Source organism: Paramisgurnus dabryanus, chromosome 11, assembly GCF_030506205.2.
Source record: "Paramisgurnus dabryanus chromosome 11, PD_genome_1.1, whole genome shotgun sequence".
NCBI lineage: Eukaryota > Metazoa > Chordata > Actinopteri > Cypriniformes > Cobitidae > Paramisgurnus > Paramisgurnus dabryanus.
In genome coordinates, this window is record NC_133347.1 from 4,053,853 (window position 1) to 4,067,209 (window position 13,357).

Consider the following 13,357-nt stretch of genomic DNA (forward strand, 5'->3'; position numbering starts at 1 on the left):
GCCTTTCTGTTTTGAACTGGTTCCTAAGTACTTGTGTATCGTTTTAATTTACAAAATGTGAAAACTTTGTTTGCAAAGAGTTTTTATGTATATGGTATTTTCATCTTAAATATAACACTACTTTCTGAGAATACTAATCTGAAATTTAAAAAGCACATCCAATTCACACATTTCTGTCATACCCACCAATTTTCTATTAATACAGATTTTTAAATCTTTAAAATAATCTTGAGTAGATACAGTGATAAAAGATGTAAAATAGCTTCTGTTTCCTGTCCCCAAATTCACAGGTTTTAAAGGTGCAGTGTGTTAAATTTAGCGGCATCTAGTGGTGAGGTTGCAAATTGCAACCAACGGCTCAGTCCACGGCTTACCCCTCGCTTTTGAAACGCATAGAAAAGCTACGCTAGCCGCCACCGGACAAACATGTCATTGTCGGAGACAACTTAGTAAAAAAATTGGCAACTTCCATGTAACGCCGGTTTCACACCGCATGCGTGAGCAGCGCATGTTTTTTTCAGCGCCCATGTTAACAAGTTAAAGCATGTACACCGCACGCGTGAGCAGCGCGTGCTCGCTTTGCTGAAGCAGCAGTGCTGCTATTGTTTCGGCGTCGGCTCTATTTTTGCTGCGCTGCTCACTCTCAAAGTGACAGTGCATTGTTTATGGTTTAATGGTCGTGAATTGACGCAAAAAGTGTAATTTTACAATAAAATCACGAATGTGACGCCAAGTGTGTTTGAAACAGTCATGACTTTGAGCAATTTAAAAGAAAGCAATGAAATATTAACACACTGTTGCCAGAAGACTGCGTTCATTCACTTTCTGCCCAGCAAATGAGTCCTCATCTATCTTAATAATCTTCAGAGAAATAGATTAATCTTTAAATCTAAATCTTATGCTTAAACTGTTGAAGGGAAACACGATCGACTGCTTCAGGCCGTCAATCACTGAGTGAATTCTTTATTTTATCGTAAAACTTCAGAGAAACAGATTTTATAATGTGCCATGGGCTTTTTATGTCTATACTTGTGTCTATATCCGTCATTACACGGACCAGAACAGCACGAAAACAATGTGGATTAAACAAATCACAGTTATATAAATTACACTGACCTTCAAAAAGCGTCTTGAAGAGGTTTTGCTCATAAATGCATGTAAAATAATGTAATGTGAATTTGAGATTTTTATACTGTTATTTAAACTGCACAGTATGCGCTGCAAACGCAGCCGGTGTGAAAGCACAATGGCCACGCGCAGCAAACGCTACACACACGCGCTGCTCGCGCTTGCGGTGTAAAACCGGCTTAAGGGGACCCTCGGTGTATGTAGATAAAAAAAAGGTCTCGTTCTAAAGTAATAAACACACAATGGTTCATTATGAAAGGTCTTTATACACCCCTGATCATATAGTTTTGTATATTATTTTGCATTTCTGTCAAAAGATCCTTCTAAAAATTACACACTGCACCTTTAAATCTTTCCAAAACAATATCTGTTTCATTTTGTAGCAAACTTCCTAAATGTTATTGATACTAATCCTATTTTACTTTTTTGTTTGGTCAAGTTGGTCATGTTTCCAAGTAAAGGAGAACAACCTGGAATCTGATGAAGCTGAAGTGCAGAATGACGTCATATAAATCATTGATCTGTATTGGCGGAAGAAATTATACGTTTTGAATGCGTTTATCTTCTAAATGTGAATTTGTCCAAGTTTTGGAGCACACTTGTTTATAGAAAACTTTATGCTAACATATTTAGCAAATGAAAACCTTCAATTGTTATTTCATGGAGACTTTCATGTACTTACATACATGGGACATGCTATATTGTCATAGTTTTTATATAATACTACTTTTTTTTATAATAATTTATTTATATAATACTTACGATGTTCACATCAAAGACGGATTCTCCATTTGAAGGCTGCAGCCTCCGGTGGTCGCAATTGTAGGCTGCATACGTCATCAAGATGGTCTTATTTCAGAATATTAACAATTAGAAAGTTTACTATTATACTTAGTTAATCGTAAATTGTTGTAATATGCTAATGACTTGCCAATGTGATGCTCAGTTAACTTAAATAAACCAGCTGTGGCTTGATGATGTAGGCAGCCTGCACCGGAGAAACGGCCAAAGTCTTCCAGTTAAGATTTTTGTCCCCGCTCGTATGCCGTAGATAAACGATCGCCGTCGTCATGACAACCGCTATGCTGACAAGCGCAGCGCAGCTATAGCTTCAAAAACAGCCCTCAGATTCGCGTTTTCCCACTTCTTAATCCGCTATTTTGCACTGTAAATACATTTAAAGCCTGCCCATGTTACGAAGACTTTCTCTGTTACTCATTTTTCTCTCGCTAGCAGGCTAACTCCGTTGTTTAGCAGTATGGATCAGTACAGCATTCTCGGCAGGATTGGGGAAGGAGCTCATGGGATTGTGTTCAAAGCCAGACACATCGAAGTAAGATCATGTCACTACATCGGGCCTCTCATGCTCATGCTGTTAGCTTTACATGTAAGCTGTATCTTTTTTCAGACAGGAGAGACAGTGGCTTTGAAAAAAGTGGCCTTGCGGAGGCTTGAAGATGGGATTCCTAACCAGGCACTACGAGAAATTAAAGCACTGCAAGAGATCGAAGACAACCAATATGTAAGACTGTCATTTTTGTTTAAAAAGCTGGAATAATAACCCAAGAGAAACATACCCTGGTCTTTCCATCATATGATCTGTACAGGTGGTGAAACTAAAGGATGTCTTCCCCCACGGCACTGGCTTTGTTCTGGTGTTCGAGTACATGTTGTCAGATCTGTCAGAAGTCATCCGAAACTCTCAGCGTCCTCTCACTGCATCTCAGGTCAAAGGTTACATGATGATGTTGCTCAAAGGTGTGGCGTTCTGCCACGAGAACTCCATCATGCACAGGGTAAGACCTGTGGCCGGTTGCATTTAAACTGCTTAGAGACTAGTCTTGCAGGTTAGTCATCCGATTTGTGCTCTTCAAGACTGGTCAGTTGCATTAAAGGGGTCATATCATGAAAATCTGACTTTTTTCATGTTTAAGTGCTATAATTGGGTCCCCAGTGTGTGAAAAAGATCAACCCAGTAACCTAGTTTTGGACTATCCAACCATGGCACTGGCATTTAGTACAGAGAGAAAGAGGGAGAAAATAATTGACAGCAAAATTGCCTTTTATTTTCAACAAACCACCATCATTGCAATCTGTGTTGGCATTTTATCAGCTCATTTGCATTTTAAAGGACACAAACATGAAACGGCACATTTTTGCTTGCACCTACTAAGTGGCAATTTTTAACATGCGATGATAAATTATCTGTGTGGTATTTCGAGCTAAAACTTCACATGCGCACTGCGGGGACACCAAAGATTTATTTTACATCTTTAAAAAAAAATCTTATAATATGACCCCTTTAAAAGATAGATTGGCCTAATTTGATCCTAAAAAGGACTAATCATCCATAACTTATTGTTAGAAGACTTCTTATGCTACTGGACATCCCCAGCAGTCATGTGATTCGCTTAAATCTGTCTCATGTGTTTTTGTAGGATCTGAAGCCTGCAAACCTTCTTATCAGCTCGACGGGTCACCTCAAGATTGCAGATTTCGGCCTAGCGAGGCTTTTTTCCAATGAAGGAGATCGTCTGTATAGTCACCAAGTGGCAACCAGGTGATCATTTACTTTTGCCAAAAAAACTTACAGTTGTTCTCTGAAAACTAAGATGATATAAATATATAAAATATTTGCTGTTCATGTTTTAGATGGTACAGAGCGCCAGAACTTCTCTATGGCGCACGAAAGTATGACGAAGGTGTTGATCTCTGGTAAAATCTCCCTAATAACCTGTCTACTCACCTCAAGTATGCACTAGGTGTCAGTAGTGCACACTTAACACGCTGTTGTTCTTCTGTCACTGCTGGTTGTTTAAGGGCGGTGGGCTGCATTTTTGGGGAGCTGTTGAATAATTCTCCTCTGTTCCCTGGAGAGAATGACATCGAGCAACTGTGCTGTGTGTTACGAGTGCTGGGAACTCCAAACCCGAAAGTTTGGCCAGTAAGTTTTCTTCATACATTTCACAAATGTTTCTGTTGCTCGTTGTAATCTCTCGCTGTAAACGTTTTACATCTAGGAAATAACAGAACTGCCGGACTACAATAAGATCACGTTTAAAGAAAACCCACCCATTCCTTTGGAGGAGGTTGTGCCCGATACTTCGCCTCAGGCTTTGGACCTGCTAAAGAAGTTCCTCGTCTACCCATCCAAACAGCGGATCAGCGCCAGACAGGTGCATGTGTTTGCCAAGCAGTACAGAAAATCTGGTGGTTTGACTCCTACTGATAATCTTTCTTTCTTTAGGCTTTGCTCCATCCATATTTCTTCACAGACCCCCTCCCGGCTCATCACTCGGAGCTGCCCATCCCTCAGCGTGGAGGAAAACACTCCAGACAACGCATGCAACCCCCATATGAATTCACTGTGGATCGACCCTTACACGAGAGCTTGGTGGACCCTGGAGCGATTAAACGCCATGTGTGGGGGTGTTTGTAAGAAAGCTGAAATGATGTTTCATAGCTGTGTATGCATTACACTGTAATAGCCCAAATATTGTATGTTTTAAATAATGTGTAAATTATTTTTTTGTTAATATTTCTACTAGTACTATTTAGAGAAATTGGTTATTTGACTTAATACGCTGTCAGAAAAAAATTACACTTATGCACCTAAAGAGTGCATATTAGTACCTCAAAGGTAAATATTGGTACCAAATGGTATATATAAGGACTTTTGGGACTATTCAAAGCTTCAACTATTCACTATTCAAAGTGTAAAACGTTTCTTACTTTGTGCTGAACAAGCATTAACCTTATCGGGTTATAGCAGCTTGCTTAATTTAACTGTTCAGGTTGTAAGCAGTTAAACAAGATGGTACCAAAATAGGCTCACACATACATATTTTTGTGCTGTTTTACCAAAAAAACGTAATTTGAGATCATATATCTGCTGTGAAAATATTTTTTCTATCAAATCACTCATAAGACACATATGACAGTCTATTCGTTTTGGGTGGGATTATCTGTTTGTCATCACAATGGAAGACAAGTGCATAAAATCTGTTTAAAAACCACAGTATTGTGTTTAGTGACACTAGTGGTGCAGATATAAATGCTTGTACATCGACTAAAACTTGTACATCGACTTGCTAGCACACAGTTTGATTCAGCGCTCAGATTTCCCTTAAAACCGAAAGAACAAAAGAAGGGAAAACTGTAAGCTTTGATTAACAAATGAGTTTGCCGGCTGTGTTTTATGTGGATGTGTTTGGGCTTTACATCTTTACCATGAATTGCCGTAGTGTTTGTCTCTATTTGCATTGCTGCAATCAGCTCAACTGTCCTCTTGTGTTTTGAATTAAGCTGCACTTTGCATTTGTTTTATTGGCTGCACTTTCCCCTTTGTGGTTTTGCTTTTATCAGAGTTTTCTTTGTGCTACAGTTTCTCGCCGCACATTTAGGTCCATTTCTCTTTAAGCCTTCATACTTAATTTTTGTTTTTAAAATTAAGTAATGCTGGATCCATTTATAATCATGATTGTTCACAGAAGATCCATCAGTGAAATATATACATTATTTTATGTCCCAAAGTTTCTGTATGTTATATGGGTGGTTGACAGTCCTGCAATTTGAGATGCAATAACTTTTTCAAATATGAAAAAAAAAATTTGAGCTGGTTTTAACTGTTTATAATAACAATAAACTTCAATTATTGAATAATTTTAATTATTTGTGACACTTGACCACAAAACCAGTCACATCATGTTGCAGGGGTGTATTTGTAGCAATAGCCAACAATACATTGTGTGGGTCAAAATGACAGATTATTTAAGATATTAAGTGGAAATTATATTTCATGAAGATATTTTGAAAAATTTCTACCATAGATATATTAAAAATGTATTTATCATTAGTAATAAGTGTTGCTAAGGACAACTTCAAATGTGATTTTCTCAATACTCAGAGAAAGTCAGATTTTCAAATAGTTGTATCTCGGCCAAATGTTGTCCTAATAAACCATACATAAATGAAAAGCTTATTTATTCAGAAAAATGTACCATCATGAGTGGTTTTGTGGTCCAGGGTCACATTTGTTTTCAAAAATGCATTATACTTAAAGGACCTTTAGGTGAGCAGCAACAAATCTGAAAGGTGAATAAAATCGGTTTAAAGAAGAACCAGCACCTGTAAATTTTTAACAACCCCACATATACATTTTTCTCTTAGTTCTGTGCAAAAGTCTTAGGCCACCATGCCACAATTAGATTTGTTGTTTTTGCAATGTTATAGTGATCATATATAATTGTTTCTTTAATAGAATACATCCAGAAAATACAGGAAATGTGTATATCACTGTAAAAAAAAATCCGTAGAAATTGCAGCTGGGTTGCCGGTAATTTACCGTAGATTTAAATTTATGTTATTTACTGGCAACATATTGTTCAAAGTTGAATGAACATTTAACATTTACAAGTCTTTGTCTTTACAGAGTAAAATTAAAAAAACAGCATCAAGCAAAACGTTCTGGGAAACAAAATCTGAAGCAAAAAACGGAAAAAGGTTGATGATGATTTCTGTTTCCCAGAATGCTTTGCATGAGGCTGTTATTGTATAGTTTTATTCTGTTAAGATAAAGACTTGTTAATATTTAAAATTTATTTAACTTTGAACAAACTCTTGCCAGTAAATAACATAAATTTAAATCTACGGTAAATTACCGGCAACCCAGCTGCAATAACATTGTAATTTCTATGGATTTTTTTTACAGTGTATAGTATTAAAAACTGTATAAAAATGTAAACTGATGTGTCAAGTTTTTAGGTTAAACTCCCCTCCACTTGAGCAATAGCAGGAAACTGCAGGATCTCTTTAACCTTAATAAAATTAAATCTTAATTAGTCTAAATAAATTAGTCTTTTTACTTCATTCTGCTCAAAAACGCTCAAGATGTGTTTTTGTACATATTTCCTGTATTTTCTGTTTGTATCTTAATAAAATAGATTGAAAAATAAATATGGATGGACATTAAAACTTTCTAAAACAACAAGTCTGGTGGTGGTGCCTAAGACTTTTGCACAGTACTGTATATTCTGAATTTGAACCTAAAATAAAAATTAATGTAGTTTTTTTTTAAATTCCATATACAAACGGGGTTTGGAAACTGAAAAATATGTATTATCTATGCAACATGATGTTATAATATTTAAGATTTCAATTTTCTTTCACTAAAGTGCTTTTCCACAATAACATTTGTTTTGTGTTTGATGAGTAAATTAACTAAAAAGTGCTCTTTGTCATTTCTGTTTAAAATGATGGGATTTTTTTCATATTTTACACATATTTCAATGGGGGTAAAGTCAAAATTTGTAATTAGCAATTACAACCCCAGATATTTATACAATGATTAATAAAAGCATACAGTTAACACTTCAACCCCCCAAACCAAATCTACATCCTTGCAAAGCATCACACTTCCTAAAGCTGACCTGTCTGTAGCCCCGCCCATCTTCTGCACATGTCTAACTTCAATGCCAGAACACATAAACCTTCTCACATAAGATCTCAGACATCTGTCCTGCTCACAGACTCAACAGGTATGACAAACTACATTATCTGCTTACAATCTAACAATCAAAAACAAATAAAGCAATGCAAGTTATCTTTAAATGTAAAAGATTGATAGGATGAGACTGTCATTACTGTCGAATATTATTCTCATATTGCTTTAATGCTGCTGATGTTATGCGATTGCAATTGTTGAAATTATTAAAATATAAGTCATGTTTGATATATTATAAAATAATTGTCCTCTAATGATATTAACTGATTTAAGTTTGATTGCTCTAACTAAAAAAGTTTATTTTATTATTTCATTCCAAAAGTTAAAATAACACTGTTGATGATTATTTTAATTATTGTTTTTATTGCATCTATGTGTCTATACACCTGTAAACCCCACATATCTCTAAAAGTTATGGATACATCCGCTGAGTCTCGGTGGGCATCATCCTCGATGATGTCATCAGATATGATCTCCACCTACCCACCCGAAACCAATTATCTGATCCACACTGAGGAGGGCTCAACGTTCCCCTGTACTGAGAACGATCACAGCGGTCTGTCTGTGTTCACAAACCCCATCCACGACCGTGGCCCTGCGGCTTTTCAACACAGCCCAGGTCAGTAGGGCACAGATCTGGTATAATTTTGGCCTCATGGTACACTGATGTAAAGTAACATCTCTCTCTTTCTCTCTCTCTCTTAGTATATCCTATTTATTCCTCTCCATTCTTCGGTAACCTCTCCTGGCTGGAAGGTTCAAACAATCCCTCTCTAACACACCTCTTCCCATCACCATCATCATCCTGGCACAACAATGGCTTCTCCAAGACGGCCTCTTCATCTCTCCACATCTCCAAGCTTCCCTCTGCCAAACCAGCTCGTTCTCCACCATCTCCTGGCCTGGACCACAAGGAGACCTTGGATCTGAAGATAGAAAGGTCGAGGCCTCATGGAGACGGGGAGGGGTTTGAAGGGACGTACGCTCTTAATGCTTACAGCGGTCCACATGCACAGTTCATGGGTCACTGCGGTCCATATGGGAGATTGGCACAGGATTACAACAGTTCACTCCTCTACACAACCACCCGCTTCTCTCCGAAATTATGCAGCAAGATGAGATTCTCTCCTACAGGTGAGTGATTGGGTAAACGATATCTGTACCCATCATTCTTGTGAAGATTTATAATGCAAACAATATGATGAGGTCATGTGACAACGCTACTGAATAATATCTACTTTTACACCTATAAGTACTTATAATGGAGAAAGCGAGAGATGAAATAAAGTGCTTTAACATTTATTTTACAGATGCTCGAGAGTGTGTGAACTGTGGAGCTACGGCCACCCCTCTTTGGCGACGTGATGGAACGGGCCACTACCTCTGCAATGCCTGTGGACTGTACCACAAGATGAATGGACAAAACCGACCACTTATCCGACCCAAAAAGAGACTGGTACGCCTCAGAGATGCCGAATTCATTGATAAAGAGAAGTTACACAACAGCCAGAAGTCATTTCTGTATTTCCTCCTCTTAAAGAGACACTCCACTTTTTTTGAAAATAGGCTCATTTTCCAGCTCCCCTAGAGTTAAACATTTGATTTTTACCGTTTTGGAATCCGTTCGGCCGATCTCTGGGTCTGGTTTTATCACTTTTAGCATAGCTTAGCATAATCCATTAAATCAGATTAGACCATTAGCATCGCACTAAAAATAAATTTTCCTATTTAAAACTTGACTCTTCTGTAGTTACATTGTGTATTAAGACCGACAGAAAATTAAAAGTTGTGATTTTCTAGGCCGATATGGCTATGAACTTTACTCTCATTCCAGTGTAATAATCAAAGACAATGTTGCTGTACCATGGTGATATTATAATAGTCCCCTTGGGAACTTTCAATAGCAGGGGACTATTTTCGGTTCCATATCGGTCTAGAAAATCACAACTTTTAATTTTCCTTTGGTCTTAGTACACAGTGTTACTACAGAAGAATCAAGTTTTAAATAGAAAAAATATCCAAAATCTTTGGTTATTTTTAAGCATGATGCTAATGGTCTAATAAGATTCAATGGATTATGCTAAGCTATGCTAAAAGTGGTACCGACAGACCCAGAGATCGGCTGAATGGATTACAAAACGGTAAAAATCAATTGTTTAACTCTATGGGAGCTGGAAAATGATCACATTTTCAAAAAGAAGTGGAGTGTCCCTTCAAGGCTAAATATGCATCATGTTTTATGCTGTCGGCTCTTTAGTAAACTCTTTGAGATGAACGTTGGTCTATCCCTCTCTTTTTTTTTAGGTTGTCAGTAAGCGGACAGGGATTCAGTGTGTGAACTGTCAGACCAGCACCACCACGCTCTGGAGACGCAATGCCAACGGAGAGCCCGTGTGTAACGCATGTGGACTCTATTTTAAATTGCACAATGTGAGTAACTTCTTACGCAATGGATGATTCAGTAACAATTCTCAATATATATTTAGGAAAAAAGATTCATCATTTACTCAAACCTGTGTAACACATACTGTAGGAGAACCTACTATAAAGATAGCTTACATTCTTAAAAATAAAGGTGCTTCACGATGTCATAGAAGAACTATTTTTGTCTGTATGGTTCAGTATAGTAAATTTGTGTGTATGCTTTTGTTAGATTCATATGGGAACAAAAGTGTACACTTTTAAAAATAAAGGTGTTATAGGTTCTTCAGAGCAATGCCATAGAAGAACCAGTTTTGGTTCCCCAAAGAACCATTCAGTCAAAGGAGCTTAAAAGTACAATTTCTTTCCTTTTCATAGTCTAAACAACCTTTAGTGCAACAGAAATGTTAAAGAGACACTCCATTTTTCATTCAAATTTTCCAGCTCCCCTAGAGTTAAACATTTGATTTTTACTCCGTAATATCATTGCGCCTCCTGCAGCCATGTTACGGCAGCAAAGTCCTTGATTATTACGCCAGAATGAAAGTATAGTTCCTAGCCATATCTGCCTAGAAAATCACAACTTTTAGTTTTCCGTCGGTCTTAGTACACGATGTAACTACAGAAGTGTCAAGTTTTAAATAGAAAAAATATCAAAATTCTTTAGGGGAATGCTAATGGTCAAATAAGAGTCATTGGATTATGCTAAGCTATGCTAAAAGTGCTAGTGCCATACCCGGAGATCAGCTGAATGGATTCCAAAATGGTAAAAATCAAATGTTTAACTCTAGGGGAGCTGGAAAATGAGCAAATTTTCAAAAAAAGTGGACTGTCCCTTTAACATTTCTGTTTCACTAAAGGTTCCCTTTCAGTCAGTCACTACGACGTCACATCGTGACTGACAAATTGGGACGTGACGTGTCCGTTCCCTTCCTATAGGGAATGAGGGTTACATCCGTAACCGAGACGTTCTTTAGACTATGAAAAGGAAAGAAAGAAGCTCCTTTGACTGAATGGTTCTTTGGGGAACCAAAACTGGTTCTTCTATGAAATTGCTCTGAAGAACCTATAGCACAGTTCCCATATGAATCTAACAAAAACATATACACAAATTTACTGTATGGCATTAGAAGACTTGGAACATAGTGTATAGGGACTGTTGTATTATAGGTCAGATCTTATGTTTTTGGATCTTGACAGACCCATATTTACTTGAAGTTCTCATTGTAGAAATAAAACTCATGTAGGTTCAGAGCGATGAGTGGTGAACTAGTTAGCTTAATTTCTGTACTTCTTAAAGCCAATGGGTCCCAAACTAGAGAGGTGCGAGATGGTGCCAGTGAAGGGCCCAGATTTAGGACATTTACCATAAATTTGAAGGGATGCAGCCTACACACACATTGTTTGACCGTTTCTTTCTCATCAGGTGAACAGACCGCTGACCATGAAGAAAGAAGGCATCCAAACACGCAACCGTAAAGTTTCCAGCAAGAACAGGAAAGAAAAGAAACTGAGCGCCGCGGAGGAGAATCTGTTTTCTGATTTTCCTAAAGGTCTCGTCTCTGATTGCGATTCATGTTCGTTGGGGGTTTACGGTCACTCCTCACATTCACTGACTCAAAATGCTGCGTACCACAGTCATGGCACGCTGCCCTACCCGTGCCATCCATCCACTGCCATCTTACCCAACATGCTGTGATACATTAGACACAAAACTTTATGAAAAGATGAAAGAACTGTTATGCGAAAACTCAAAAAAACATATATGTATATATGAAGAGCTCAGATGCAAAATCTGCATCAAAAAGTGCATCTAGAATGATTTTTTGTCAGTTAGCATTTTTTCATCAGACTCTTCCGGTTAAATAAACTGTATTTCTAAATGGCCTGAGGGCAAGATTAAGGGAATTTGACGTGAAAGTATTTGATGAACGCAGTGGCAGCTCGTGACTGCTCATCCAAGGGGTGCAAATTCAAAATATGTGTTCGGAGTGTCATGTGTTGCTCGTTTTTTCAAAATATGTGTTTGTTGCGTGATGTGAACCATGTGCATCACGTGTTTTGTCAAAATAAGTGCATGCTGCACACGCGTCAAAACCGTTTATGATAAAAGAGACGCTCACGTTCACAAAATACTCGCAAGACACTCCCTTAACAGTAAACACTGATTACACATGAGATTATGCAAGTATCTGGCAAACGCGAGCGTCTCTTTTACCATAAACCCTTTAGACGCATCTGCAGCAGGCACTTATTTTGCACAATCTATGTGCACCTATGCACAATCATGCACATAGGTTCACTTGACACGCAGAACAGATATTTTGAAATGACTGGCTACATATATGTTGAGATGAACTTCACATCATGCGCCCTTGGAAAAAAGAAAACACCGGCCGCCACTGGATGAACGTATGATACGTGTTGAGAGCATTCGTGGTTATTCCTGATGGTTATTTTAAGACATTTGACCAGTCAGGTGTGCGTTTATCGAAAAATTATGCATACCCATGGAACATTTTTTCCAAAGCATTTAACAGCCCCTTTGATTTCTACATATATGTATATACCTTTGTTTTTCAGTGTTTGTAGCGATTCTTTAATCTTGTTTGTAATCTTTCTTTTCCTATGCAATAAATGTTTTTAACAGTATATTGTCTAAATATAGATACATTTACCTGCAAGAACCAAAACTATACTATATAAGATATTAAAACATTTTTTGTGGCCTAAACAAGTAATTTTAATTTTGTGACTAGTAATGATTGAAAACATATTTTACAAAGCTGAAATTGATATTTTAATGAAAAACATGTTTCCAAAACCTATTAATAAACTTTTTTTGTACTTACTGTAAAAAGTGAAACTTGGATCCACTTAAAAACTTTCACGTCAATTGGTAACACCTAAAAATGTGAGTTTTTTCAACCTAAAATTTATACCTAAAGTGAGAAAATGTAAGTAGAAAAAAAATTCAATTTTTAGATGTTACCAATAATTTTTTTAAGTTAATCCAACTTTAACTTATTACAAATCACCCTACATAATGTAAGACACACCATGAAAATATAACCCTGAGATCAATGTGAAATCTCATATTTAGATTATGGAGACTTTAAATTGGATTTCACAGACAGGGTCACAGCATATCCTGAAGTTATTTCAAAAATATTTCTACTGCGAAGCAAGACATGTTTTTTGTATAAAATATTAAGTCTTATATGTTTTGATGTGTAGTTTTATGTAAAACAACGTACGCATCTTTGTTTCATTGAGTACTTTGCTTAAAATCTCGATGACAGACGT

General features: G+C 37.2%; 2 protein-coding genes across 3 annotated transcripts; both read left to right on the plus strand.

Annotated features, from left to right (window-relative positions):
• Positions 1-2,197: 2,197 nt before the first annotated feature.
• Positions 2,198-6,745, plus strand: cdk20 (cyclin dependent kinase 20). 2 transcript variants are annotated; one of them, XM_065270332.2, is made up of 8 exons: positions 2,198-2,461; positions 2,537-2,650; positions 2,736-2,924; positions 3,567-3,688; positions 3,781-3,843; positions 3,949-4,072; positions 4,149-4,304; positions 4,376-6,745. In XM_065270332.2, the coding sequence occupies exons 1-8, from the start codon at positions 2,387-2,389 to the stop codon at positions 4,565-4,567; spliced, it is 1,035 nt and encodes a 344-aa protein (XP_065126404.1). In that variant the 5' UTR covers positions 2,198-2,386; the 3' UTR covers positions 4,568-6,745. The 2 variants fall into 2 exon arrangements, with proteins under 2 accessions (XP_065126404.1, XP_065126403.2); XM_065270331.2 differs by having other exon boundaries at positions 2,198-2,650.
• Positions 6,746-6,754: 9 nt separating this feature from the next.
• gata1b (GATA binding protein 1b) lies at positions 6,755-12,684 on the plus strand. The gene is made up of 5 exons (XM_065270333.2): positions 6,755-8,249; positions 8,336-8,764; positions 8,941-9,086; positions 9,935-10,060; positions 11,478-12,684. The coding sequence occupies exons 1-5, from the start codon at positions 7,970-7,972 to the stop codon at positions 11,748-11,750; spliced, it is 1,254 nt and encodes a 417-aa protein (XP_065126405.2). The 5' UTR covers positions 6,755-7,969; the 3' UTR covers positions 11,751-12,684.
• The last annotated feature ends 673 nt before the right edge of the window (positions 12,685-13,357 follow it).